Source organism: Channa argus, chromosome 5, assembly GCF_033026475.1.
Source record: "Channa argus isolate prfri chromosome 5, Channa argus male v1.0, whole genome shotgun sequence".
Lineage (NCBI taxonomy): Eukaryota > Metazoa > Chordata > Actinopteri > Anabantiformes > Channidae > Channa > Channa argus.
The window spans coordinates 19,066,169-19,091,170 of record NC_090201.1 but is presented as its reverse complement, the minus strand read 5'-3'; the positions used below and the strand labels follow the sequence as shown (position 1 = coordinate 19,091,170).

Below are 25,002 nucleotides of genomic sequence, written 5' to 3'. Positions count from 1 at the left end.
ACAAAGAGTGTTTTATCAACGCAATATTTAATGCTCATTTAGCTAATACAAATCATCCTCAGAAGTAACAAAATTTTTCAAGCATATAAAAATGATAAAGTAATATACTGAAAATTATATAACTGGAATAATTTGCAATCCCCTTTATGAAATATTCTCTTAAGTCCATTTGGATTTAGGTCCTCCAACGTCTTTGTGTAGCAACGTTCCTCTTGGGTCATTTTAGCTCATTCTTTATGGCATAATTGTTCCAAGTCTGCCATGTGCATGTCTTCTTCAGATCTATCCACAGGTTTTTAATAAGTTTTAAAGTCTTGAGACTGGGAAGTCAGTGGTAAAACATTGACTTTATTAATTTTAAGCCATTCTTGATTTGGCTTTGATTTGTGTTTTGCATCATTTCCTCGTCAAAGGATCCACTGCCTCTTCATTTTTAGCTTTTTAACTGATGGCTTTGCTGTAAAATCTACATTCTTCCTTCATGCATAGCTTCATGTCCACACATATTCCCCCAAAACGTCACTGACCCTTCAGCATGTTCACCATGCATGTCACTGGGGGAATGGTTTCTCTCTCCTCATAGGCACAGTTTTTTTTTTTTTCTCTCGCCACACACATTTGTGCACATGCTCCTTAGCATACTCCAGGCATGCTGCCTTATGTCTAGAAGTATGCAGTGACTTCCTACATGTTTTTCTCCCAAGCAATCTGGACTTGCACAGATTATGCTTGACAGTGGAGATGTGGACTTTGATTACAGTTGCCTTTAAGGGCTTTGTCAGGTCCCTGCTGTTCGTTTCAGATTCTTATTTAGCTCCTGAGCAAGATTTCCTAGTGCCTCTTTCAGTTATTTTTCTCACTCTTCTACTTCTTATAAGAGTCATACCATGTCCATGTTTCTTCTATCACAGTTGCCACTGGTATCCCTGAACACAAATATTTTTGAGGTCTTCTGAAATCTGTTTTCCTGAACATATGGTTTTTTTTTTGTCAGGCATTAGATATTGCATACTAAGGTTAATTAGCTATTGGGTCCATCAAGGGAGATGCAAGCATTTGCAATGATACATTTTTTAAAATGTATTTTATTTTATTATAACTTTCTTTTTGTACAGTCTTCGACTTTACTAAATGAACGTGCGTTAAATATTATGATGATTGAAAAAAACTTTGTTTTACTCTTTGACATTTCAACATAAGAAGATGCAAAGTTTGTCACTCAACTGTAGATAAAGTTTTAGTTATTGATGTAAATTTAAAGGGTGGGTTAGCACTATTTCTTAAAATTTTAGTTTAAAAATTTTTTTTTGTTTCGACTATCTCAGCTCAGTTTTTGAGAGCTAAAGCTAAAACATACATTACATATTACATTTTGGGCATTTTGGAAACGGTGTCTTGTCTTCTGCCTCAGGCCATAGTGATTACAAATGACTACAGCATCCTTTTCACAAAATTAGAGGGTGAGTGCACGTGTATTTCTAAACTATATTTTTGAACAGAGTTGTTAGACTCCAGTGTAACAAAAGCGATTGTTGATTTCAACGTGATCCCCACTTTTCTGTAAAGTTACAAATGGAAATGACAAAATAAGAACAGAGTTTTTGAAATGCAAAAAAGTGGGCAGCATAATGACTTTTCTCTTTTCTTGTCTTGCCATTCAGAGGGAGGCTTTTCTTTTCCTTTGTCACTTAGGTTGGCATATAATTAACTCCTGCTTAATATGCTGTTTAAGGGCTCTCCTCCCCATTCAAGAAGCTTTGAACCCATAGACCACAGACAGGGACAAAACCCAGTAGGACTGCTTCCTCCACGCTCCTCCTTGTGTGTGTTTGTGTGTGTGTGTGTGTGTGAGAGAGAGGGAGAGAGTACTAGTAGTGGTAATAACTGTACCACCACTTCACCTTTGTGTCCCTTTTACAATGCATGTTCAATTTCACCTAACTTAGTACATCAGTAATGCATAAACCCTCCATACTGTGCATAATTCTTTATTGTATTTTAAAAGAAGAAAATCATGGTGCAGCTTATGTTAAATAAACCAAGAAGATGTGCTGTGGTTCAGTGGATGATTTGTTTTATCTTTGAATGGTTAATCCCATAAACGGAACAACAAACAACAAAAGATACAGCTCTAATTTACTGGCAGCATGTTACAAGATACAAGATGAAATGTACAATTTGATATGAAAACATATTTCCACTTGATCCAAAGTACTGACATGCTGTGTTGACATATATTCATACCTTAAAAAATAGCTCCCAGGACCCCTGAAGCACCTCTGCACCTCTGTGACCCTCATCTATAGCAAAGTTTATTGCCCCCTCCTCTCCTCCCATTTTTTCTCCTCCTTCTCCTCTCTCCATCCCACCACAAAGGGCCGGCGATGACCCTTCTGTCCCTCTCTTTCTTCGGCCCTCTGCTCCCTCCCCACCTTTAGGATGCTTTCTTTTCCACAAACCCCCAGCAGTCACCACGGGTAAAGGGAAAAAAAGGGGCATGCATTTTGTTTTTTCACGTTAGCATATAATTTGGAGGAGAAAAAATCCTTTAAATGTAACCATGGGCTCAAGCCTTATAGTAACAAAGCAAAAGTGGTTTTATGGAAACTAATTGCTTCATAGTTATTTTGGTTTAACTTAACGTGTGTCTACAAAAACGGTTTATTATTTAAAATATGTAAATACTGCCAGCATGTTTCATTATATTTTTATAGGGACTGTGTATTGAATTCAGCAGTTTTTAAACATTCCTACTATTTTATTCTATTTGAGTACTTAGCATCTGAAGTCATCCTGAGCTTGTCGGGATTTACTTGGTTGATTTGGGCTTTTTACTGAATCATCTGTGTTTAAAAAGATCTGTGCAGGTAATCTGTTTTTTTACTTTTCTAATCTGTTTCACTGTCAGGCACCAATTTGTTTACTCCGCTCAGACTCTATAGCAGGATGCATTATGCATCGTGAAAAGCTTCCCCGCTCGCTTTTATTATCTCGCAGAGTCGGGGGGCACTAAAAAGCCAAGGTGGGGGTCCTGAAGGCTGAGTTGGAGTTTTATTTCGGATGTTTTTTTCAGTTGCAAAACAGATTACGGTGCAGGTTGCAACACAAAGGATTGTCAATGCACCACTTCCTACAGTCATACAGAGGTGAATGGGGCGCAGGACGGGGTCCACTCCAGGGCACTTGAGCGCAGGTGCGACGTGCATAACAGTCAAGCTATAAAACACGGAGGGGTGAGGGGGAAGGGCGCTTTGAGCCTACCTGTTATCATTAACTTTCAGTTAGTAGGTTTTCTCCTGGTGACTAGACACCGAGATGGAGTCAAGAGCCCAATTCTCACCTCGTCAAAGCCTAAAGATTAAAGTTCCCACACTGGGGCTACTAAAGGTTTGAGCGGTAGGTGAGATTTGCAAATTCCACACATTTAGTTACGAGAGATGTTCTGATAAGCTGCAAAGTCGGTAAACATTTGGAAAAGCTCATTTCGGGAGTAAATGAATCTCAGCGCATAATGAGGTCCACCGATCATTTTAATGCCTTCAAAATGGGAACAGATTGCGTAAAAATGCCATAATATGGAAGATAAATCACACTGGTCCATTGCATCAGTTGGATTGGCGGGGGATGTGAGAAAAGCTAAGTGGTGTATTCCCACATTTAGATTGACAACGCAAGAACAAGCTGGAAGAATTCCCTCTGTGTTGGAGGGGGGGCGGTGGGGCGGCGTGATCAACTTTATTCAACTTTATTAACTTATAGTCAATGAATAATGTTGTAACATGTATGCGCGAGCTTGGCTCACGAACGCGTCTTGGTAAATGAGGAAGGTGTAAGTTTGCAGTGCCAAGCCTGACCTCTGGGCCAACCTCTGCTGCTGACATCACTCCTCCTCACGGCTCGTCGCCTCCGCTTGGAGTCCCATCAAGGTCTGAGACTCCCGCTGTGACCGAAGGCGATGCTTCGGCACCATTCATTCTCAACCAGCCTCTCAGGACGACACTCACACACACGCACACATACATACACACACACACACACACGCACACACACACACTCCCTGGACGACTGTTTTTTGGAAAAGAGATAAGGCGTGATGATGACAGAAGAAAGCCGAGGCAAACGAAGGAAACAAGCAAACCCTAGGAGAAATCGAGGTAAGAAACGTGCAGCGCTGAAAAGTGTAGTGAGTTGATGCAGGCAACTGTTGCAGCAGCGGACAGAAGCCCTCATGCAAACGGCGCTACTTTCCTCTGCAGTTTTGCACAAAACTATGTTGTGTTGAAATGTGTTGAAATGTATTGTCAGTATGGAGCAATTGCGTGTACAGTTCTTTGAGCGCTTTTCTAGAGATGCACGCTGCTTGCCTTGCAGCAAAGGCTACAGGGATGAGCAGTCAACTTTTCAAGTCAAGTTGTCAGCCGCTGTTTTTCTACCTGTGACACATATGATACCTGGCCAAAACCTGGCAATAAAAGATAGGAGGCATTCCGCAAACAGCAAGATTGTTAAAAAAAATCCTAATAGACTTGTGTATTCTATGAAAGGTAAATCGCCAACCATGTAGTTGCATCCGCACGGTCTTTACTGTCCCAGTGAAGACAGATTCCGACTTTCGTGTTAGCTTGAAAAAGAAAACGTTTTTGTCAAACACAAGAAAAAAAACATGTCTTGTCGTTTTTCTCACACGTTTGTTTAAGTTGCGTTGCTGTTCACGGTAAATTGGGATTCATTCCTCCGAGATGAAAACTTTCTAAGATTTTGTTTTCTTGTTTTCTTTGTGGTTGTTCAAGATTTAAAAATCCGAGAAATTTTCGGGTTTTCAGAGTTTTATCTTGTGTTAACTTCATCAGAAACAATAAAATAAAAATATAAATGCCCGTATACGATTGTCCAATTTAAAAAAACAAAAAACGTTTTTGTGAAGTCACTTGCACCTTAAATATAAATAATAGATAAACCAAAATAGTAAAATTATCTAAAAATATGGAAAAAGTGATGGCTCTTTTTCTATACAAGAAAAAAAACCTCAAAACTATGATGAAATATTCCCTTCGGTGTTTACATGCAATTAATTCCGCTTTACTGCCCATTATGAAACATTTGAATATTTATGTAATGTTTACATGAATATCAGTCATATTATCAAGAATCTGCGGAAAGCCTCAGTTGACCATAAAGCCTTCATAGGTGATGTCAGTTATACGTTTTTGTGATTGCACCTACAGTAACAGTGTGGAGAAAACATGTTGACAAAATGCTGACCGTGAGGACTTTGGTGAAACTTTGTTCACATGCAGGAGGCAGTGATTCGTTTTTAATGTTGAGCTCCCAAACCGAAGTAAGAATGAAGACACCTGCACGTGGATAAACATAAAAACATTTGTTCTTCTGTGTTTATGTTAAAAATCAAATCCTGCTTCCCTGTTACCCCAAACTTCAAAGTGTAACCATTGTCTAAATCAAAATTTAATTTGCAGCCCCTTTCTAAACAACTCAAAAGCAAACATGATCTTCAAAGCCTTATAGTAAACTATAATTTAAATTGTGCTGTTACAAATAAAGTGAATGGCTGACGTGTGAAAGCCAGAGTCTTGCTGCTACTTCTGTATTTGATGTAGTTGTTGGGTGGTGCAGGGAAGGCCATAAGATAACTTTGACAAAACTAAACACAGCGCCAAATCCGAGACATAGAAAAAACTGTTAGTTGCTAATGTTTAGATCATCTTGCTATCATTTTGTCCTCGGAAACAAACAAAGACACATGCACACTGCTGGCTTTATTCTCTGTAGAGCTTCACGAACGTCTTTGCAAACCAGGCTGCATACTTGTTTGTCTCTGATCTGACAAACAACCGCCACAAACCTATTTGCTTCAAGGAGTCAGTTTACTTATATAGTATATTAGTTTGCTGTAAGTGTTTCCTCGTTTTATTCAGAGAGGTGTGAAGTTCAGAAGACTATCACCAGGGTGAGATCCTCTCTGGCCACTTAGCATAATGGTCACTGGTGTGTGTGTGTGTGTGTGTGTGTGAGAGTGTGTACACACGCACACTCTCACCTTCGACTGTCACATTGCAGTTTGTCGACCGACTGCACTGTATTTCACAAATCAACAGCAACACACTGCCGTGAAAGCTATCAGCAGAAAAGCACACTAACTGACAAGGACCTGTCACTTATCAGACTGCAGTTCCTTTAATTCAGACCTCTGAGAAAAGATTAAATATGACCTTTTTAGTTAAGATTACTGAGCAGTGGTGGGATCTGAAGCAACAAGGGTGTCTCAAAAGTCGAATGTAAATAAAACCAAAACTGATTATCAATTGACATTCTGGTAGGAATCTGAAATTGTCTTGAATATCATCTTGAAGGCTTTTATCTCTAATGCATCCTAAATGACCTATAATTAGTAAGGATGATAGTCTGGGATGCTTTCTCTCTTTTGTCTCTTTTGTCAGTGCTTTATTGTTAATGAGTCTGCATGCGTGCCTGTGCTGGTGGCATGCTTATAGATAGCATATGCCACTCATGCATGATTGTGTGAGTGTGTGTGAGTGTGTGTGCATGCGAGTACGTCCTCATGTCGGAGCAATGTGTGCATTAAAGCTGTGTGCAGGATCTGGAATGTGCTGCCCTGTGTGAGTAGGGAGTTAAAGATCCTTGATAAAACCAAATGAATTTGGCAGGCCTGACTTGCAAGACACCGATTTGAGGATCTTTTCCAAACCAGAAGAAAGAGAAAAACGTAGGCTGGCTTTTCTTCTCCCTCCAAGGCGCCTATTGATTATTTCTCTGTCTCCCTCAATAAAACTGTCAATGTTCACCAATATCAAGCAATGTGAGGAAATTACTACTCTTCATTCCTGGCAGATTGGAAACAGTTGTTGGATTGTGAAAGGAAACATGCCCATTTAAAATGTGACCTGTATTTACTGAATTTAAGTGAATAATTTAGGTTTAATTGAGTGCAAATGAATTAGCTGAGCAATGACACCGACAGTTAACACCCTCCATCCAAACCACTGCACAGTCACTTGTTATTGGGTCATTTCAAAGGTTTAGGCCTTTTACCTCCTGGACAGAGATATTGGTGATACTGTGTAACCATTAGCACAGAGGAAATGATGCCATGATTATTATTTACAGTATAATACATTTAAAAGGAATTAAAGAAAATCACTGACACTTTATCTGAGCCTCTTTAAATCCAGGCTCTGTCTTAATGGATTTCACATAAGCTTCTGTAATCGTTGCTCTTAGCAAAGCCAGCACTGTTTAGATTGCAGTTTTTGAAAATGTTTAAATTTATTTAAAGTCTGCTGACTCTGTGCTCGGACTCAATGGGCATCTCTGCCAGAGTGGCATCCACAGAGGGGTTCAAACCATATTCTTGAATCAGATGTAGAATAGTGTTTTTATGAGCACTGTCACAACATATTTAGCCCCGTTGCCTTGTGTTTTCTGTTTGGTCAGGCCTCGCTCTGTTGTAGAGTTGATGTGCTTTTTTAAGAGAGCACTTTCTGTCTCCCTGTTTCCCTCACTCCGTCTTTTTCATTTTTCTTCTTTTTTCAAGTGCCAATTTATTTAAACTCCTTTCCCCTTTTCTTCTTTCTCCTTCATTGATTTCCAAACCCCAGTCTTTGTATGCAGCTGGGGCCCAGCTGTGTGTCTGTGACTGTGTATGTGTGTGCATACATGTATATGTGTGTGTGTATGTTTGTGTGGGTTTTTTTGGCACTGTGCTGCCACAGTGAGCGTAGCACACTGTACACAAAGGACTTGAGCAGCAAAAGAAAGAGAGGGAAAAAGAGAAAGGGAGAGAATGGGGGTGAAAACACTGGAATGAGAAAGTCCAACTTGCTTGTACTGTACAGAGTGGAGGGGCCGGGCCTTTGGAGTGGGCTTGCGTTAACGGCAGATGTATCACTGCTTGGGGATGAGGGGTGGGGAGAGCGAGACGGCAATGACGAGCCCAGGCACCACAGTTTATTACCAAGACTCTTGAAGGGACACAGCCTAGGCGTCAAACCAGCGGGTGGGAGGGACAGAGGAGAAAGAAGGGAGAGGAGGCTGACAGAGGTGGGGGACTGATGCAGTTGACAGGGCCGGAGACAGCAAAACAGTTCTTCAGCGTTAAAGACAAGAGATGGGGCGGTAAAGGGGGTAGAGACAGAAAAGACGAGACAGGCGACAGATTGTGGGATAATATAAGTGTTTCCTCATTTGTTTCTCAACGTTCCCATAGCTCCAAGTGTCGCAGATTGCTCTCATCCTAGCTCTGTGTGTTAAATGCCAAATCTACACAGCAGTAATGGGGAATCCCTTGATTGAATCCCTCTGGTATTTCACATGTTTATTCAATTATTGCGCATTCTGATGTTTCACATGTAACCAACACAGTCCCATGTCTTACTGTACATTCCTGCTGTGTGGCTGCCACACTGTTGATCCACCCCAGGAGGAATTATTTGGAAAGTTTAGCAGCACTATTGCAGGATTAATACACACAGCGGGGTTTTCCACCATATTAGCTCCTGCGCAGATCTGGAGTTTGAGGATCTCCTTTTGTTGAGATTTTACAAAAAAAATGGCCTTTTCTACGTATTGCAACTAAATACGTGATTAGTTTCTAAAATCAGTGTGGTTAGAGCTGAGAGAACCAAAGCTTCTTTGAAACAATTGTGCATGTAGAATCCAGTGTAGTTGTTAGGAACAGTTAAGTTGTCTCAGTAGACAAGAATAGCCCAATGGCGAACACATGACTTCAATAGCAACTTGACAGCTGAGTGTATGTCTGAGGATCACACTGCTTTATACTGTAAGATAACAATAATAGCCACAGATGTCGCGAGGTGTGTATGCATGTGTGTATGCATGTATCTAGGTGTCTGGGTAGGCACTTTTCACACATTTAAAATGAACTGTACTTTTTGTGGCTTCTCACTCATATATATGTATTTCTATTTTCACATCAAAGGCGTTTTATCTGATAGGAACGTTTTACATTCTGTTCTGTCTGAAGTTGCTAATTGATCCCTTTTCATACATGACATTCTCTGTTTGTAGTGTTATTATAACGTTCTTTGTCACTGCTTTGGCAAACTCCTCACCATTAAGTCTATTTGTGGATATTCCCTTTGTGGAGACATCCTGAGTATTGTGTTTGATGCGCTGCACATGTTTGACAGAAGAAAGGGGTTAAAACTCTCCAGATAGGCAGGCTCTCTGCACACATTTTATAGATATGTGCTGTTTTATCACACCTCAAATTAAATTTGGAAACCCTGCTTCAGCTGTCATGTATTACAAGCCCCAGATGGGTGGCAGAGAGATAGAGAGAGAGAGAAAGCAAAGAGACAACTAGAGAGAGGAGGCATACAAACGGTTTGGCATACAAGCAGACTCGCTCAGCTGGCTGAGAGTTTGCCAGTATTTGCCAGAGAGGGAACTAAATATTGCAGACCAGCAAGTTGAAAGAGGAACAGTTGGATATGTGTTGTGTATGGGCAACAGACACAAGTGAGGTGCCATTTGTTGAAGATGTGCTTTGGTCAGCTATGAAGCCAGAAAACCTCACCTGCTGGTTTGAGAAAAGGTGCATTGTTAGTGGCTTCAGTTTGACACTTTCTTATTTCCTTCTCGTCCCCTTTGTGACTTTCGTTCATCTTTGTATTTCTAACACTAAGTCCAGCTCACTTTGCTTTTTTTGATGGGTAATCTTTATAATCACAACATTTGTATGTTTTTTTTTTCCTTTATGCATAAGAGCATATGTCGTTTTGCTTCTTCAACATTATTTACACTAGTTAAAGCATTGTACAGATCTCATTTCTATAAAAGTTAGGAAAGGTTTAATTAAAAAAGGTGTAAATAAAAAAAGAATGATTTTCTGATCAATTGAGGTTCATCACTTAAAAATGTGTTAACAATATTTGAATAATGCCTGTCAATTTGCATCAGTGGTTCATAAGGTCATTGAGGGGAAATCCTGAGAAATGTGTGTATGCAGGGACAAGGCTACGACCAATATTGGGTGGTTTTGTTCTTTTGGGCCTCAGGGGTTTCTGCGTGGGATCAGGGACACCTCTAAAAACCACCATCAACACACCTTATCACTGTATTCACAAATGCAAGTTGAAACTCTACCATGCATGATCTCATCTAAATGAGATCTAGAAATGCTGCTGCCTTCTCTGAGCCCGAGCCATGTGAAGTGGTAAACTGTCCGGTTGCCGGTATTTAGGATTTTTTTTTTCTTTTTTTTTTCTTGTAAATGCCTCCTTTATGCTAAATGTGAGAGGGACCATCTGACTTGTTAAAGTACTTGGGTGAAATACATGGGTTACTTGTACATATGTGAGAGCATTAATAGCGCTAACAATATATATACAGGTTGTGGTGCAACAAATGCTTCTATTTGGCCGCAGTGTTACGAGTCTGGATGCTAAACAGGCCTACCTGCAGGCCAGACGGCATTTAGAGGAAGATGAAGTGGAAATACAACAAAGGAGGCCCCAAATGTTGCAGTTGAAATTGTTAATCACGCAAGAATTGGAGAATGGGAACATTTGTATTTAAAAATGAAAGCAGTGGGTCTCTTCAGTTTTTTGTTAAGAGAAGAGGCAACACAGTGGTAAAAAATGCCCCTGTCACAACGTTTTGAACCACTAATTCAAAAATCACCAGTTATTAACATTTTATATATTGTATGTCTACTGACTTACTAGAGAATTGCAAATCATTTGCAATTCTCTAGTTGTTTACATTTTACACAGCATCCCACCTTTTCTGGAAAGGGAGTGTGGAGCACTGATTAGCTATATCAGATTAGAGAGAAGTTTACCTATGCGAGAGAAGACCACAGTATGGCCATGGATTAAATTAAGCATATGCGCATATCTGTGTATAATTAAACCGTCTTCTTCACGCTGCTGCAGTTTTATACAACCATCAGTCCAAAAAAGAAGAAACAAACCCACAATTCTCACATTCGAGAAGCTGGAAACAGGAATTTTTGGCATTTTTTCTTCTGTCAATCAGCTAATCAACTAATTTTTTCAGCTCAAAACCAGATGGTAACATCTGTTTCAGGCTAACACAGCAAATGGCAAACACCTGACAAAAAACACACAAAGCAATATTCCTATAAAGTCTTACTGTTTATTTGTTTACGCCTCAGCCCACAGAATCATAACGCAAAAGACTGTCCACCAAAATACAGTATAGCAAAGTGTTGGGCACCTTAAAAATCAAATTACCTAACCCTCATCTACATCTGCATAGGCTCACCTCCTCATGGAGACTTTAAAAATGACCTGCCCTGTCCAGTTCACCATCATACATTCTCTCTGGAAAAGAAAGCTGGGAAATCAACCAGCCCAGGTAAGGGGAAAAAAAAGTCAAACTTGGACCAGCATTAATAAAAGCATGGGAGAGATCAACCAGCCGACTCCCCCTCTCTTGCACCATCTCCCTGTACCTGCGATCACCTGGTACCACCTTCATCTGACCTGCACATCCCACTCTCTGGTGTGCACAAACACACGCAGATAATGTACAAATATACATAGTTACCTGGCAGGGAGTAAACACATTCCACATGCTTCACAGATTTCTGAGGCCCACCAGCAATGGTCAGGGCTTCAGGTCTTAAATTTACCATACATTCTTATTTATCTGACTCCCTTTCTCACACTCTTGACTCTCCCTGTGGTTCTTCTACGGGCAATGCTTAATTTTCAGTGCATTTCCACTTTGTTTCTTCCAGACAAATACTTCTGCAGATGTTTAAGAAGTTTTCGGTAGCGACAAATCCCCCCATAGATTAATATTCATTTATTAGGTTGACTATGTAATTATTAAATGTTTCTTGTGTTGAAAAAATGTACCTCGTTATAAACATCACACATCAACAAGGACACAATGGAAATGAAACGGGGAGCTTTTGGAAAGTAATAAAATAATTTTATACAATAAATGTAGATTCCTCTTTTGTCAGTATAAAACCCAAATGCAACCTCAGACAGAGCAAAGATGCTGATGTGTGCTAGCAGAGTGCAATATTAGATCATGCAAATTAATCTTCTCCTCAGGTATGATAAAAAAAAAAAACATGTAACGGAAGCATTTTGTGCAAGAAAGGAAGCAGCACAAATAAACTATCAGTGTACACTGATCCCCTCCGCCAGTTATCTCCCTGTAACAATCTCACAGATAGATGTATCTCATCTTTTTGAAAGAATTTCTCATGGTCTGTAAAAGGTTGTCATGTTTTTGTCAGTATTGCAAAACTACAAAAATGGTCAGCAACAACTAAAAGAAAGTGAATGGGCATGGGGAATTAAAAAAAAAAAAAGTTTTGTTTTCCTTTTTGTATGTGTGGTCGAGTTTAGGACCTCAGGGAAAGGAAGCAGATATCATTATATGGGGCATCTGTCGAACGGTGCGAGAGGGAAGGGGAAGTAAGTCATACGCCAGGCTGGCAGTATATCAGAGGGAGGTAGCGTCATCTGAATGATACAAGTAATGAGTAGGTGTGAATGTATCCAGGACTCATATTAGGAGACAGCAAGGTTTACTTCATTGATTCGTTCTTCCTTTTTCTTGCCATTATATGTTGCTTTTGTTTCTTTCTTTTACTGATTCAAAACTTTTTTGCTTCCCTTTTGTTTATCATTCATTTGATAATCTCCTCTTCCCTGTATCCATTCTCCTGTGCCTCCAATCCTTTTTCCATGTTTGTCTGTTTTTCCATGTCCACTTCTTCTCTTCCTTTTTTTCTTTCCTTTTGTATCCATCTATCTATCCTCCGGCCCTCCTAGCCCGGGCTCCCCAAGCCCTGTACGGACGCCATCGTGCCTCCCCCATTCTCCTCGAGTGCCTCCCCTGTCCCACTGACACCACACGCTGCTCCCATCCCCCGAAAACCACTTCAAACAGCCAGCACTATCAAAGCCTACAGCCAGTCAGCCAGGCAGTCAGCCAGCCAGCCAGCAAGGCAGCCAGTCAGCCAGCTAGCCTTCTGCTTCGACTTAAAATTACTGTCGTCCCAGTCGCAAGGCTGCTTTCCTCTTCTGATACACATCAAAGATCCTCTTAAACTCTCCAAGTTTGCTTTTTAAACCTTTCTTCTTGTTGAGTCTTTTTTTTTAAAATATACATTAGTTCAATGGTTGAGGTTTGACTCTCTCTGTCTCTCTCTTTCTTTCTTTCTTTCTCTTCTCGCCATCATTTTTTTTTTCTCCAACATGGGCCAGGTCAGTAATGACATGCACACACTCTTGTGCGGTTCTGCTGCCTTTGCATTTTTCTCTATGACTTTAATTAGTTTCTTTTTCAAGGCGTTGGTTCAGACTCCACAGGCACACACACACACACACACACACACACAAACACACAAGTACATCAAGCTGAAACTAGTGAACAGATGTGTGTAAATTAATATGCAATATGACTCATACATCTTCCTAATCAGGATTGAATAACCACAAAAGGCTTGTTTAATAGTGTGTATATATATATATATATATATATATATATATATATATATGTGTGTGTGTGTGTGTGTGTGTGTTCCTCTTTTTTTCTGCCTGTATTTCTTTGTGTGTCAGCGCTCAGAGGGCTGAAAAAGTGATGAAAGAAAGACGAGCTACATGAGGCATGTGAGGAAAGACTGAAAGAAAGACTAGAAAGAGAAAAATAAACAGAATGACACATAAGAAAGGCATCTTTTCTATGTTTCAAAGCCTTCAAGGTCACTTGTGGTCACTCAGAATGTTATGGTGTATCACCAGCTCTCATTTAGGATGTAATGTGGGCACGCACCAGAGGATGGCGCCCTGTCTGTACGTTAAGCAGGCAGGAGCTCACCATCGCTGCTCATCTGCAGGCTGCAACTTTTATCATCATAAAGCAAAAACTATAGATCACGTTTATACAGTTGTTTACAGTTTGTCTGAGTGATTTCTGAATCCAGCAGCAGTCCACAATACTTTCATGTTACTGTCTTGTTTTTCATGTTCTCTGCTGATTAGACATCCCTACTTGTCTGTGTTTTCTTTTTTTTCTTTTAGTGGTGGAAACTGTAGATGAGTAACAGGACAAGTTTTTAATCTTGTCAGATGTGTAGCACTAAGAGCTGTAAGGAGTTGCACTGGTCTAGCTATGTAAGTGTGTAGTGAATACCTTCACGTGGCTTGGTTTAATCTTTTACATCTTAACGTGGGTTCCACAGAATTCTTGTATCTTGTGTTTCAAATCTGCTTTGAGTGGGTAGATTAAGGCATTTTGGGTTTTAATGCAGTAAATTGTCCTTTTCTAGAACACCACATCACGTGAAACACCTCTTACGGATTATATATACAGAGTTTGAAGTAGACAAAGTCAGTGGGATACCAGGCATATTTGTTTCACCCTCAAAACAAATCCCCCGTACTAAGTAACTAAAAGTCGCAGTTCAAGTTGAACTAACCAGATCCCACACTCTATAGCTGTTAAACACAAAGAGAAGTTTTATTTAGCATGCAACCCTATTAAAAAACTTCAGAACCTTTGTGCTCCATCAGAGAATGTTTTAATATTCTAAAGGAGCCACTATTGTGCGGTTTCTTGCGCCAGCGTACAAAATAAAGAGCCACATCAGAAAGCTGGAACAGTCCCTGAGCATTTTCATGTGTAAAGAAATAAGAGGGAAAACAAATTTGGAGGGGGAGACGGGGGTATTTATAGAGTGGTGTGAGAGCCTTTGCAATGACAGGAGGCTAATGAAGTAGAGTTTTGGGTTTTGATTCACAGTGTGGTGAGTGCGTGGGTCCCTCTGTGACCGTTACTGCATTCCAGCACCAATCCTTTGCTACAAGGAAATCAGCACAGGCCACAGGAGGCGGTGGAGGACCAACTCAAAATAACGTGTTCCTCTGGCCGAGCTACCCTTTCTCACCAACATCAGTCCTGCTGCCAGTGCTGCAGATGCACACAAGGCACAACGGCGCTGACACTGAGCGCAAACAGGACAGCAAGGTTTTATACTTCTGTATTTGTGCACACACTTTGAGACAACATACATACGGTAGGGGACTGTCAGCACATCTCTGCTTGTTGAGTCATCTTCATGGTAAATGACACAAATATGCAGGGCACAGTAGGGAAGTCCAGAATGATGTGAGCATGTTTGAGAATGTTTCTCATTTTAAATTTATCTGATAGGTCAGCAGAAATGAAATTCTAGGGAATGTTTGTTACAAATGACAGATCAGATGCTGTAAATCATCATGTTTGTTTGAACAGTGTGAATTCAACTGTCTAAACTGTGTGTATGTTGATGTGATTCACTGAACTGAAAGTGCACAAAACTTCATGTTATCCAACTGAAAGTACAGTTATTTTAAGATGGCAAATATAAACTTGCTATATCGTTGCAATTTCTGGCAGCGGAACAGGTCGATAATTCACAAAAACCTTCCTGCTACTGTGTAAAAGTGATCCACAACTTTAAAAAGTGGGACTATGCAGAAGCCACATGGATGTGCTTTGAAGGTAATAACTTGTGTCAAACAAGGTAATTTTCTTTTTGAAAAATGTCACTGTGGTGGTCTACAGGACAGGTAAACAGGGTGGCAAACATGCAGGCAGCAGCATACAGGAAACCTCCAAAGGAAGGACACACAACCACAAAGCCTCTCTGCACACACCTCTTCTCTCACACCTTGCCTCATTTCTGCAAAGAGAAAAACTGATTGCTACATTTTTTTGCACACAAATCGATGGATCTGCTTTGTAAACAGTCACAGGTGTTATAACAGCATTGGGTTCGTTTTGTGTTTGTGGTTTTTTGTTGTAGTTTTAATTCAGTAAGGAAGGACTAACATTACTAAACTCTTGCTTAAAACCCAAAGCAGGTAAGCTTTGTAAAAAATAATCTATTTTAAATACGTGATTCAATTCGCTTGGCTTTACTCTTTTGTACTTTAACCATCTGAGTTTTGTTTTGGGCGAGTTTTGCAAGTTTTTTATTTGTCCAAAACGCAGCGCAGCATCTTTGGCTGGTGTGAAAGATAACAGTTATTATTGTAAAATGCCAGCTGATAAACTAATTATCTAATGATTGTATCATTGGCTCTTTATGCTCTACCTGTGAGAAATGCAAAGCTAATCATTCTAAAGTTACTATGTAGGCCGCTATCAACTCTGTGCAAGTTTACTTCATTATAGGCTACGAAAATATATCATGGATGTCTACGGTTGACTCACCACAATCTAAGAATACTTAGCTGGGCTGGGACTCTACATGACGGGGTGAAAGTATACCACGTAAGTGTGTTTCTCCTTCACACTGCTCCTTGGACTGTACCTCAAAATGAGTCACGGCTCTATCTCTGCTTCACCAGCACATGTACGCACCTTTGTGGTACAATTACCAGTCTAGGCCCCAAGTTATTTAGGTCTGTTTTCCTGTCCACATTCACTCTCACCAACTCTCCTGTCTATTGTTATGTCTCTCTGTGAAAGGTATGAACTCAGACAGACGTGGCAGCACAGAGAATTATGTCTCAGCGTGTTTGACAATTAGTCCCTCATGACATTCTCATGCTGTGTTAAAAAACGTGTTGATCAGAAACCATGTCTGAGATCTCAAAACAACAGAACACCTGCATGTGTCACATTATAAAAATGAGTGTTCTGTAATAGTTATTAAGTGGAGTCACACACAACTGTACAGCATTATGAGAATGGTAAAGCTAAGCAAAGATGCGTGGTACGCATGGGTAAAGTTTAAATATGAGTAGGAGGAGATTAGAACTATCAGATGTCAAAAAGAAGAAGAAGAAGAAGAAGAAGAAGCAGAAAACGTCTAGGAGTGAAAATGAAAGATAAAAACAATAGCAGATGAGTTGTTATCCTCACAGTATCATGATTAGGTAGATTAGCTTGACCCGCTGCATTAACAGTATACAGTAAGTTACAGCTTTTTAACTACTTGTTTGTCGGTTTACCCTAATTATTAAAGCTTGTTTGCTGTTGGTTCAGTTTTTTGTCTTCAGACATTACACGAGAGCAGGTTTCCACTAAGCAGATGTGGTTCGCTGCTTGGTGCAGTGATGTGATGTGAGATGTAGATAGACAGTAACAGATCAGTAATACTGATATCAATCGATTTTTAGATGCCAGGGCCTTTTTTAGAAAGGCCATAGCACATGTACACAACACCCCATTATGTTACAGTCAGTCTCTAAGGGGCTGTGCTTTGATTCACCTAATCATCTCTCAAATTGTACAGAGCGCTCATAATTGAATAATGAAACTAACACCAGCTCATAGTTGTACTAAAAGCGCAACTACTTGACAAATCAACTTTGTGAGTGGAATCAGTGAATGGCTCAGTGGTTTTGATGCTAATAAACTGGTAAAGGGGATTCTGTGTTTGTGTCACAAAGGTACTAATTGAAGAATGGCCACACGGCCAAACAAGGACACAGTAGTTTCGGTACAGTTGCTTGTTGTCAATTTATAGATTACTGTTTAGTGTGGGGAAAGTGTAGCTGTTGTGTTTGCAGAGTACTGACCAATATGAGGAAATTAGCTTGGTGTTTATTCTTTAAGCTGACTGCTCTGTGTGTCTCTGAGTATTTCAAAGTGCAGAAGTGGCCCCCCTGGGCCACACATTGTGCGAGAATGGTTTAAATAGCCACGCAGAACAGGGTGCTGTCTCCTATTAATTGGGACATCAGAAGGCGCACAGACACGCGCGCGTGCGCACACACACACACACACACACACACACATACACACACACTTACACACGCACACACAGTAATCTCATTTGATGAAGCTTTATCTATAAACAGTGTCAGACCAGTCAATTGGACTATTTTTGCGAGCAACACAAGCCGTATTTGTTTGTTTTTCTGTTTCTCTATACCCTATGTATGTACATATATGTGTTAAGGGACTTTCCCTCTGCAGCAGGTTTTCACAGCTCAAAATTAGTTGTAGAATTTGTCTCAGGGACAGTTTGACACCGTGGCTTTCTCTCTCTTTGTGCTAGTCTCTTTCCAAACCCTCACTTCTTACTTTGTCTAACCTCTCCCCTTCGCCATCACTTTTCCTTTCTTTTTCTTGTGCTTTCAGTGTCTAAGTTTGTGCTGTGTGCTTATCTCGGCACCTGATTCGCCAGTCCCCTTTCTCTAGCATACACACCACAGTGCTTGTAGCTAACACATAGCAAGAAAACAAAATCACATTCTGCAGCACACATCACATTTCAGCATCTCTTCCTCCGCACTAATATGACCTTTACAATCCCCATTGCAGTGTCACAGTTTCAGTCTCATCTATTCTTGCCAGTAGCATTTGCAGAGCTTTTGGCTGGTTGCCAACTGCCATGAAGTGTCTGTAAATGTAATTTATCTAAAACTTGTCTGTGTGACTTAGACTTTCATATCAGTGTGTTTGTGGTTATTTTCACCATCATTAGACAAGAATGTTTGCACTTCCTCTTCTCTGGCCACAAAAATGCAATAAAAGTTCATCAAAACATCACATTACCACCATTCCTATTGGTTAACATGTAATTCAGAGCATTTAATCCACAATTTGCTGTCAGCATTCGTGATATAATCTGTAAAACATTTGGATACGTTGAAATTAAAAGTTGCATTACAAAATTAAGCAACTGCTAAGGAAAAATTGGTGCAGAGTTTTCTGTAAAGTAAACTAGACTTTGCTGTGATCTTAATTCTCACATTCTCAACTATTTTCTTGCAAAATGTTTTTTGTTGCTGCACGGTGTATTTATTAAATGTTTGGTGCATGTGCAACACAGGTAGATAAAGCGCAACTTGTATGTGGGTATCACAGGGTTTTTTTTTTGTTTTTTTGTTTTAACTCTCAGCATTGTTAGGGCAGATCAAACCAAATACAAGCCAAGGTGCCAAAGTCAAAAGAAACTATCACCCTGAGAGAGAGAGTTTTTCTTGCTGCTGAGATGAAGAAGATGAGGTGGGAGGTGTTTGTTCTTAGTTGCGGTCCTCCCCTGACTCATTGTGCGAATGTCAGACAGCAGGTATGAATAGGAAAGCTCCCACAGTGAAAATTGTTTAAAATAATATGTTTGATCTCTGCGACATATTTAAAGAGTGGTCATATATGTCGACATGATTGCGCTCTGCAGATGATTATGGATCTACTTCGTCTTTGAACTTCTCTCATAGGTATTGTAAAATAACAATGCACACATCTTCCTGCACTTGTTTTTGTTTAGCGTGTGGGCGTCCATGACACTCATGTGGTAATTTATTGAGTTCAATATAGCAAGTATTCAGTGTCTTTTGACATCTGTGAAACCATCACACTTTGAGCAATAGGGAAAATGTGCTATTTTGGACAATAATTAAACTTGGCAAGCAGATAATTTCAAAATAATGTACAAAATGTGTTTTTGATATCTAAAGTAGTTTTGCTATGAAGGCATGATGGATCAGTAGGTTTTTGATCATGTGTCAGCGTAGACGGCGGGATATTTGCTCCTTTCTGACAGCTTTACTTCTTACATTTTGAACTGTATGAAATGCACCAGATGTTACTGTAATGTGGCATGGGCACCACATGTTATATGTTATATGAAGACCAACATTGATCTTAATGCCTCCAAGTAGCTAAATAGTGTTGTCTAAAAATGTATTTAAAATCTAGATTGAACCTCAGATTTTTATTTTACTTCCTATTTGTAGTTTAAGGTCATCCTAACGGTATGCATGTGACGTGGGTATAATCATTTATTTTGTAACTTATGTGACATACACTATAATCCAGCATTTTTAACACGTTTGCCCAGTGTGTGCAAATGTAGTACGCATTTAACAAGAGTCTAAGAAATAACAGTATTTGTTTGAAGTTTGAACATTATTCAAAATGTATTTATGTATTTATTTATTTAGTCTCAAAGTCATATTTTCACCAAAAGTAATTCATTAGATTGGAGTTAGTTGATATGAGAAACAAAATTCCATAACATAGCACTGATAAAATCACATTACCATTATCCATTTATGTAACCTAAGGTCATTGAGGTAAACTCTGTACTTAAGTAAAATTGCAAGCACTTGCGCTTAAGGTAGACGTACTACTTCAAATTTGTCGCTCTAAAATAAATAAGCAGTCTTGTAAGCACACAATCTATGTCAAACAGTAGCGATAACACAAACTGATTTATGTTGACAACATAATGTGAATATTGCCTCTATTTTTTGGGACAAACCATCAAAAGTAAAAAGTACAGTTGAAGACAGTTTATAGTAATTGGTTTTTAAAAAAAGGCAGGCCATAAAAGCGAAGCTCATATTAACTAATTATTCATTAACTTATGTGCTGGTTGATGCATGATAATATACAATAATTTCAATTTTGTGTTGTAAAGTAATTCATATATTTCCCTCTGAATTATTGTGCAGTAAAAGTTACCTTAAATAGAAATACTCCAGTGAAGTACACTAAAATTGTACTTACGCAGCAGCTGTGTATGTAACCAGGAACTGTATTAATCAACAGAAGAATAACAGTTGCATGGGGCAGTAAATTGGGCCTGTCCTTGTTTGTTACCGTTTAAAAGCAAGAGAAACAAACAAGTACATTTCTAGTTAAATATTGCACAATTACCATTTAACCATATAATGACTAAGTCAACACCAGATCACATGTGTGCACTGTAAAATAAACTGCAGTTTAACATGTTGCTGTGCAGTAGATGCCCTCTGGCACAGAAGCAGTCAGAATTGGAGCAGCACAACTATCACTGTGTTATTGTGAGACAGTACAAAACAAATGTAGTTTTTTTCTTTTATCCTAAGCGGCTTTTTTGTTGTGGTTTGTATTTTAATGTGGTTGTGTTAAAATTCTTTCCTTCTGTGTCACAAACATATGTGCTCTTGATTTTTTTAAGACATTATCTGTATCTGCCTATCACTGCAAAACTGACACAACTATGTAAATAATAAAGGAACAACTGTAGGTCATTGTTTCGTAGGCCGCAGATCAGATTCAAACTAGATCACAAGCCCCAGAATACAAGAAGTGTTTAGAAGTACAAGTGAAGTGTTTGCTCAGGAAGAAATACTCGCGTCCCAAGCTGAACAAAGTAATGTAGATGGTTTTCTGGCAGACAGGCTGTCAATCTTTCAGAAGAGAGAGCGAGAGACAGATTAAAATAGCGCTGCAGTGTCTGATCCGAGCACACGGTTGTCGACAAACCATCAGAAACAGTCCCCAGAAGACCAAGTGATCGACATTGTCAAGCATGATGCAGCATAGTTCGGTTAACACTCTCTGGATATGAGTCATGTTCTTCCCACGCACACAACAATGTGTGCACCCATCAACTGCACTGTGCTGTGTTTTTATTCAGTGTCCGACTTCCAACAAAATGACATCTTCTCAAACCACTTGCATGTAGCATGAATTCATCACTTCCTTTTACCTTGAACATACAATCTCTATTTGCTGGCAGTCCCAAACCTCCTGCACTCTTCAAAGGTTTTGCTGTCCGGCTCCAAATTGTATACACTGTTGCACGTAAAGTTGGAATAATTTTGTTTTCAGACACATTCCTCCTTTTGCACAGGGCAATTGTGGTTTCATTTGTGTCCTCTATAATTCACTGTGATATGTTTCTAAGAGATTAATCAGTAAAGCTTTAACATATACACTTTATCTATCAAGAGTAAATAACATTGTCACAATAATTTCAGGAGAAACATAAAAAAAATATTTTATTCCAACTTTATGGGCAACAGTGTATATATTTATATATATATATATATATATATATATATATATATTTAACATGCTCGATAATGAAAGACATCCGGCCACTTAATGACAGCACATATAGGATCAATGTCATTCACTGTCATGGGAGGGAAAATTAGAACCAATTTGAAGCTAATCTGCACCAGATTTTTCTCTCTTTAGGCCCAGCGGTATGTCCTACCATCCAGGAAACCCCTGCAGGGCTGAAAAGCCAACCACAGCTACATCACATAACTTCACAGCTCCCTGCCACAGTGGAGCACATTTGATGACCAATTTAACCCCCTATAACAGCAAGTCATTTCTTCCCGTGTTAGTGCCTCTGCATGAAGCATGCACTGGGTGACTGGCCATGAGTGAATCAGAGTTTTTGCATGAGGGGTGTAATGAAGCTGGGGCAGGATACACAACTTGCTGATACAAACAGATACGCGTGTAGGTGTTACTTTTTGAGATAAGCAAATCAGAAGGATTTGTGTAAATTATACTCACAACTGTGTTTGTAATTGTGGGCCACCCCCCTTTGTAGCACTGGGCCCCTTTTGTTCTTTCAGTAACAGCTTGACTGTGTGTTTTTGTGTGTTCTATACGTTAAGTTTGTTAGGTCGATCTGTTAAAATGTCTCCACCAGCAAACAGTTACAGGCTTTTGTCACTGCGAGTTGTGGGATGCACCAAACAGTGAGGGTGTAGTTGGAAGAGCTTAGACAGAAATGAAACTCTTTCAAGAGTGACTTAATGTTGTTTTGACAGTTTAATGAATAAACATTGTTTGTGTTTTATGAAAATTAATGAGCTGTGAAACTTTATTTTCACTCTGCTCTAACAAAAAGAAGCACAGCACTCTCAATGCCAGCGAGAAAAATGTATTTAAACCTGAAGCCTGATGATGTTGCATTGTAGCTTTCATCAGATCTGAAAATGTAGTTTCTTTAAAGCACAAAAATTTACGAGTTTTGCCTCTGTATGTTGGCACAGCCCTTGCTCTTCCCTCGACAACTCTTTGGCTTTCCCTGATGAAATAATTCAAAGGCATTGGCAAGGAGTCGATTTGTGTTCTTAAATGCTCATTACTTGGTTGCGATTAGATATTACCAATCAGTGAGAGGCAAACAGAGAGCCTTCAAGAATCGTCTTGGAAATAAAAGCCTACAGCTGAAATCCCAGGCATGTGTTTGTGATTGTCATTTATTGTCTTTGCCATGGGAAAAAGTAATGTGCCTCTCCAGTTTTGCTGCAGTCTGGGCACTGGGGCTTTGCTTTATACTGCCGCACTCCATCCTTGTCGTATTGTCACATACCATTTGTGTGAGAAAAAAAATGTTTTTCAACCATCACACAAATTGTGTTCTTTAGCAGCAGTTACACATAAAACGGTATTTGAATACGTTCCTTTTAAAAATAACAAATCCTTCATTTGACCAACAGTAAACATAGTTATAATAATGAACGCTAACATTACAACAAGCTGGAGTTTATTTAGGTTTAAATGGTAACTTCTAGAAACTTTTTTTTATAACAACTTTAAATAAATCCATTTATTTTTATCAAAATCTTAATGAATCTGTTTGAAATTAAAAGTTGCATTTCATTTTTGTTGCCGTAATAAAACTGGAAATTAATCGGAAACTGCTAGTAAAACTTTATATTACTACATCCGTCTTGTAAATTTAAGATAGTTCACGAAAATATTTGTAACATTGTCGTGTGTAGTTTTCTTTTGCACAGCTGTGTATTTTCCACGCTGAGCATCAAGCTACACTAAGAAATATGAAATATGTCATGTTAACACACTGAACAACTTCAAGTGAAGGCAATGATGTTACTCGTACACACAGAGAAACAAAGCTTTTGTTTTCTAATTTTATTTTCTCACATGTGAGATACAGCTCAGAATTTTAATTTTTTAAATTTCTTGTGTTTTCCCCAGGTTGGTTTCAGTTCCTGACATATTACTTTAAATTCTGTTGCCTTGTCTTTGGTTTCCACTGCCACTAATCTGCAACGCAAACAACTAAATGCCATCTGAAATAATGGGAAACACATGCTTATTGCATTGAGTATGAATCATGTTTGAAAAAATAAATACATTCAGACACCACAATGTAATAATTGGCATCTTATTTATTATAGATTAAAGACACATGTTTTTGATTTTTTGTTTTTACATATCTAAAAATATTATATGGCCTTTCAAAATCATGATTCCCTATATTGAACATTTGGTTCCAGATTTTTAAATATGCCTCTCCTGTGTCTGAGGTCCACTTCAATCTGTTCTTTTTCTTTCCTCCTCCACAGTGGATTCTGAACAAGTGAGTTCTCTGGGATCTGACGGGGAGGATGAGGTGGGCCTGTGGTGCCTGGAGCCCCAGGACTGCCAGGAGAGCCTGGACAAGAGGAGCCTGACACCCAGCGAGGGGACAGAGGAGCCTGGCAGTCCTGCTCGCTCCACACGGCTGCACAGCCCGGGCAGTAGGAACTACTGGGCGCAGGTAGAAACAGAGGCTGAGGCAGCTGAGGACAACACCACTGCATCAACTGCCAACAGGGAAGGAGACCAGGAACCACTGATGATGTCCTGTAAGTATACTGTTGTCTTGTTAGAACACTACAGTGTGTGTAAACAAGTTTACAGTGTTTTTCTGATGTAAGACACCACGAGTCTCGGGATGCTTCTCCAAGCCCTCTAGATACACCTTCATATCAGCTCCTTGTGAAACCATGCCTTCCCTACAAGCTGTTCCTTTTTTCACCCTTCTCTTTGAAAAGGCAGTCTACTGAAAGCATGACAAAAGAACTCATCCCACACAATGTCACAATATTTCCATGCATCAAAGAGGTGACGTTACGGTACTGAAATCAGCACTGCGCGACGTGAGGCTTTCCCTTTTATTTAGGAGAGATCAAAGGCTCACGCGGCTTGCCTACTAACAATCACTTAGCTCCCTCGCCTCGTGTGATTTGGTCTTGCCTGATGAAGGCAAAGCTGAGTTTTTACAACACTCAACCGCACAGGCTCTTCCCTTCACCACATAAAAAACAGCTCAAAATATGGCAACATCTGCAAACATTTGAAAAATCTTCCTCAAAGTCGCTGTAAGCGAAGCTCAGTGGCTTGCGATAGGAGCCTCTTCTTCATGAACATCTGTGCCTGCCTGTTACTGCCCTATGGGAACGAATGAGAAAACAATTCCCTAAA

At 39.6% G+C, this 25,002-nt stretch overlaps 1 protein-coding gene across 3 annotated transcripts in view; it reads left to right on the top strand.

Moving 5' to 3' along the window:
• The first annotated feature begins 3,877 nt into the window (after nucleotides 1–3,877).
• LOC137127257 (zinc finger E-box-binding homeobox 2-like) overlaps nucleotides 3,878–25,002 on the top strand; it is a 28,087-nt gene continuing 6,962 nt past the window's right edge. The window contains exons 1-2 of one of the 3 annotated variants that reach the window (XM_067503964.1): nucleotides 3,878–4,154; nucleotides 24,102–24,383. In XM_067503964.1, the coding sequence (XP_067360065.1) occupies nucleotides 4,094–4,154; nucleotides 24,102–24,383 (343 nt within the window). In that variant the 5' untranslated portion in view covers nucleotides 3,878–4,093. Of the gene's footprint in view, nucleotides 4,155–16,839; nucleotides 16,953–24,101; nucleotides 24,384–25,002 lie in introns of those variants that run through there. The other 2 variants (XM_067503962.1, XM_067503963.1) reach the window with 2 other exon arrangements.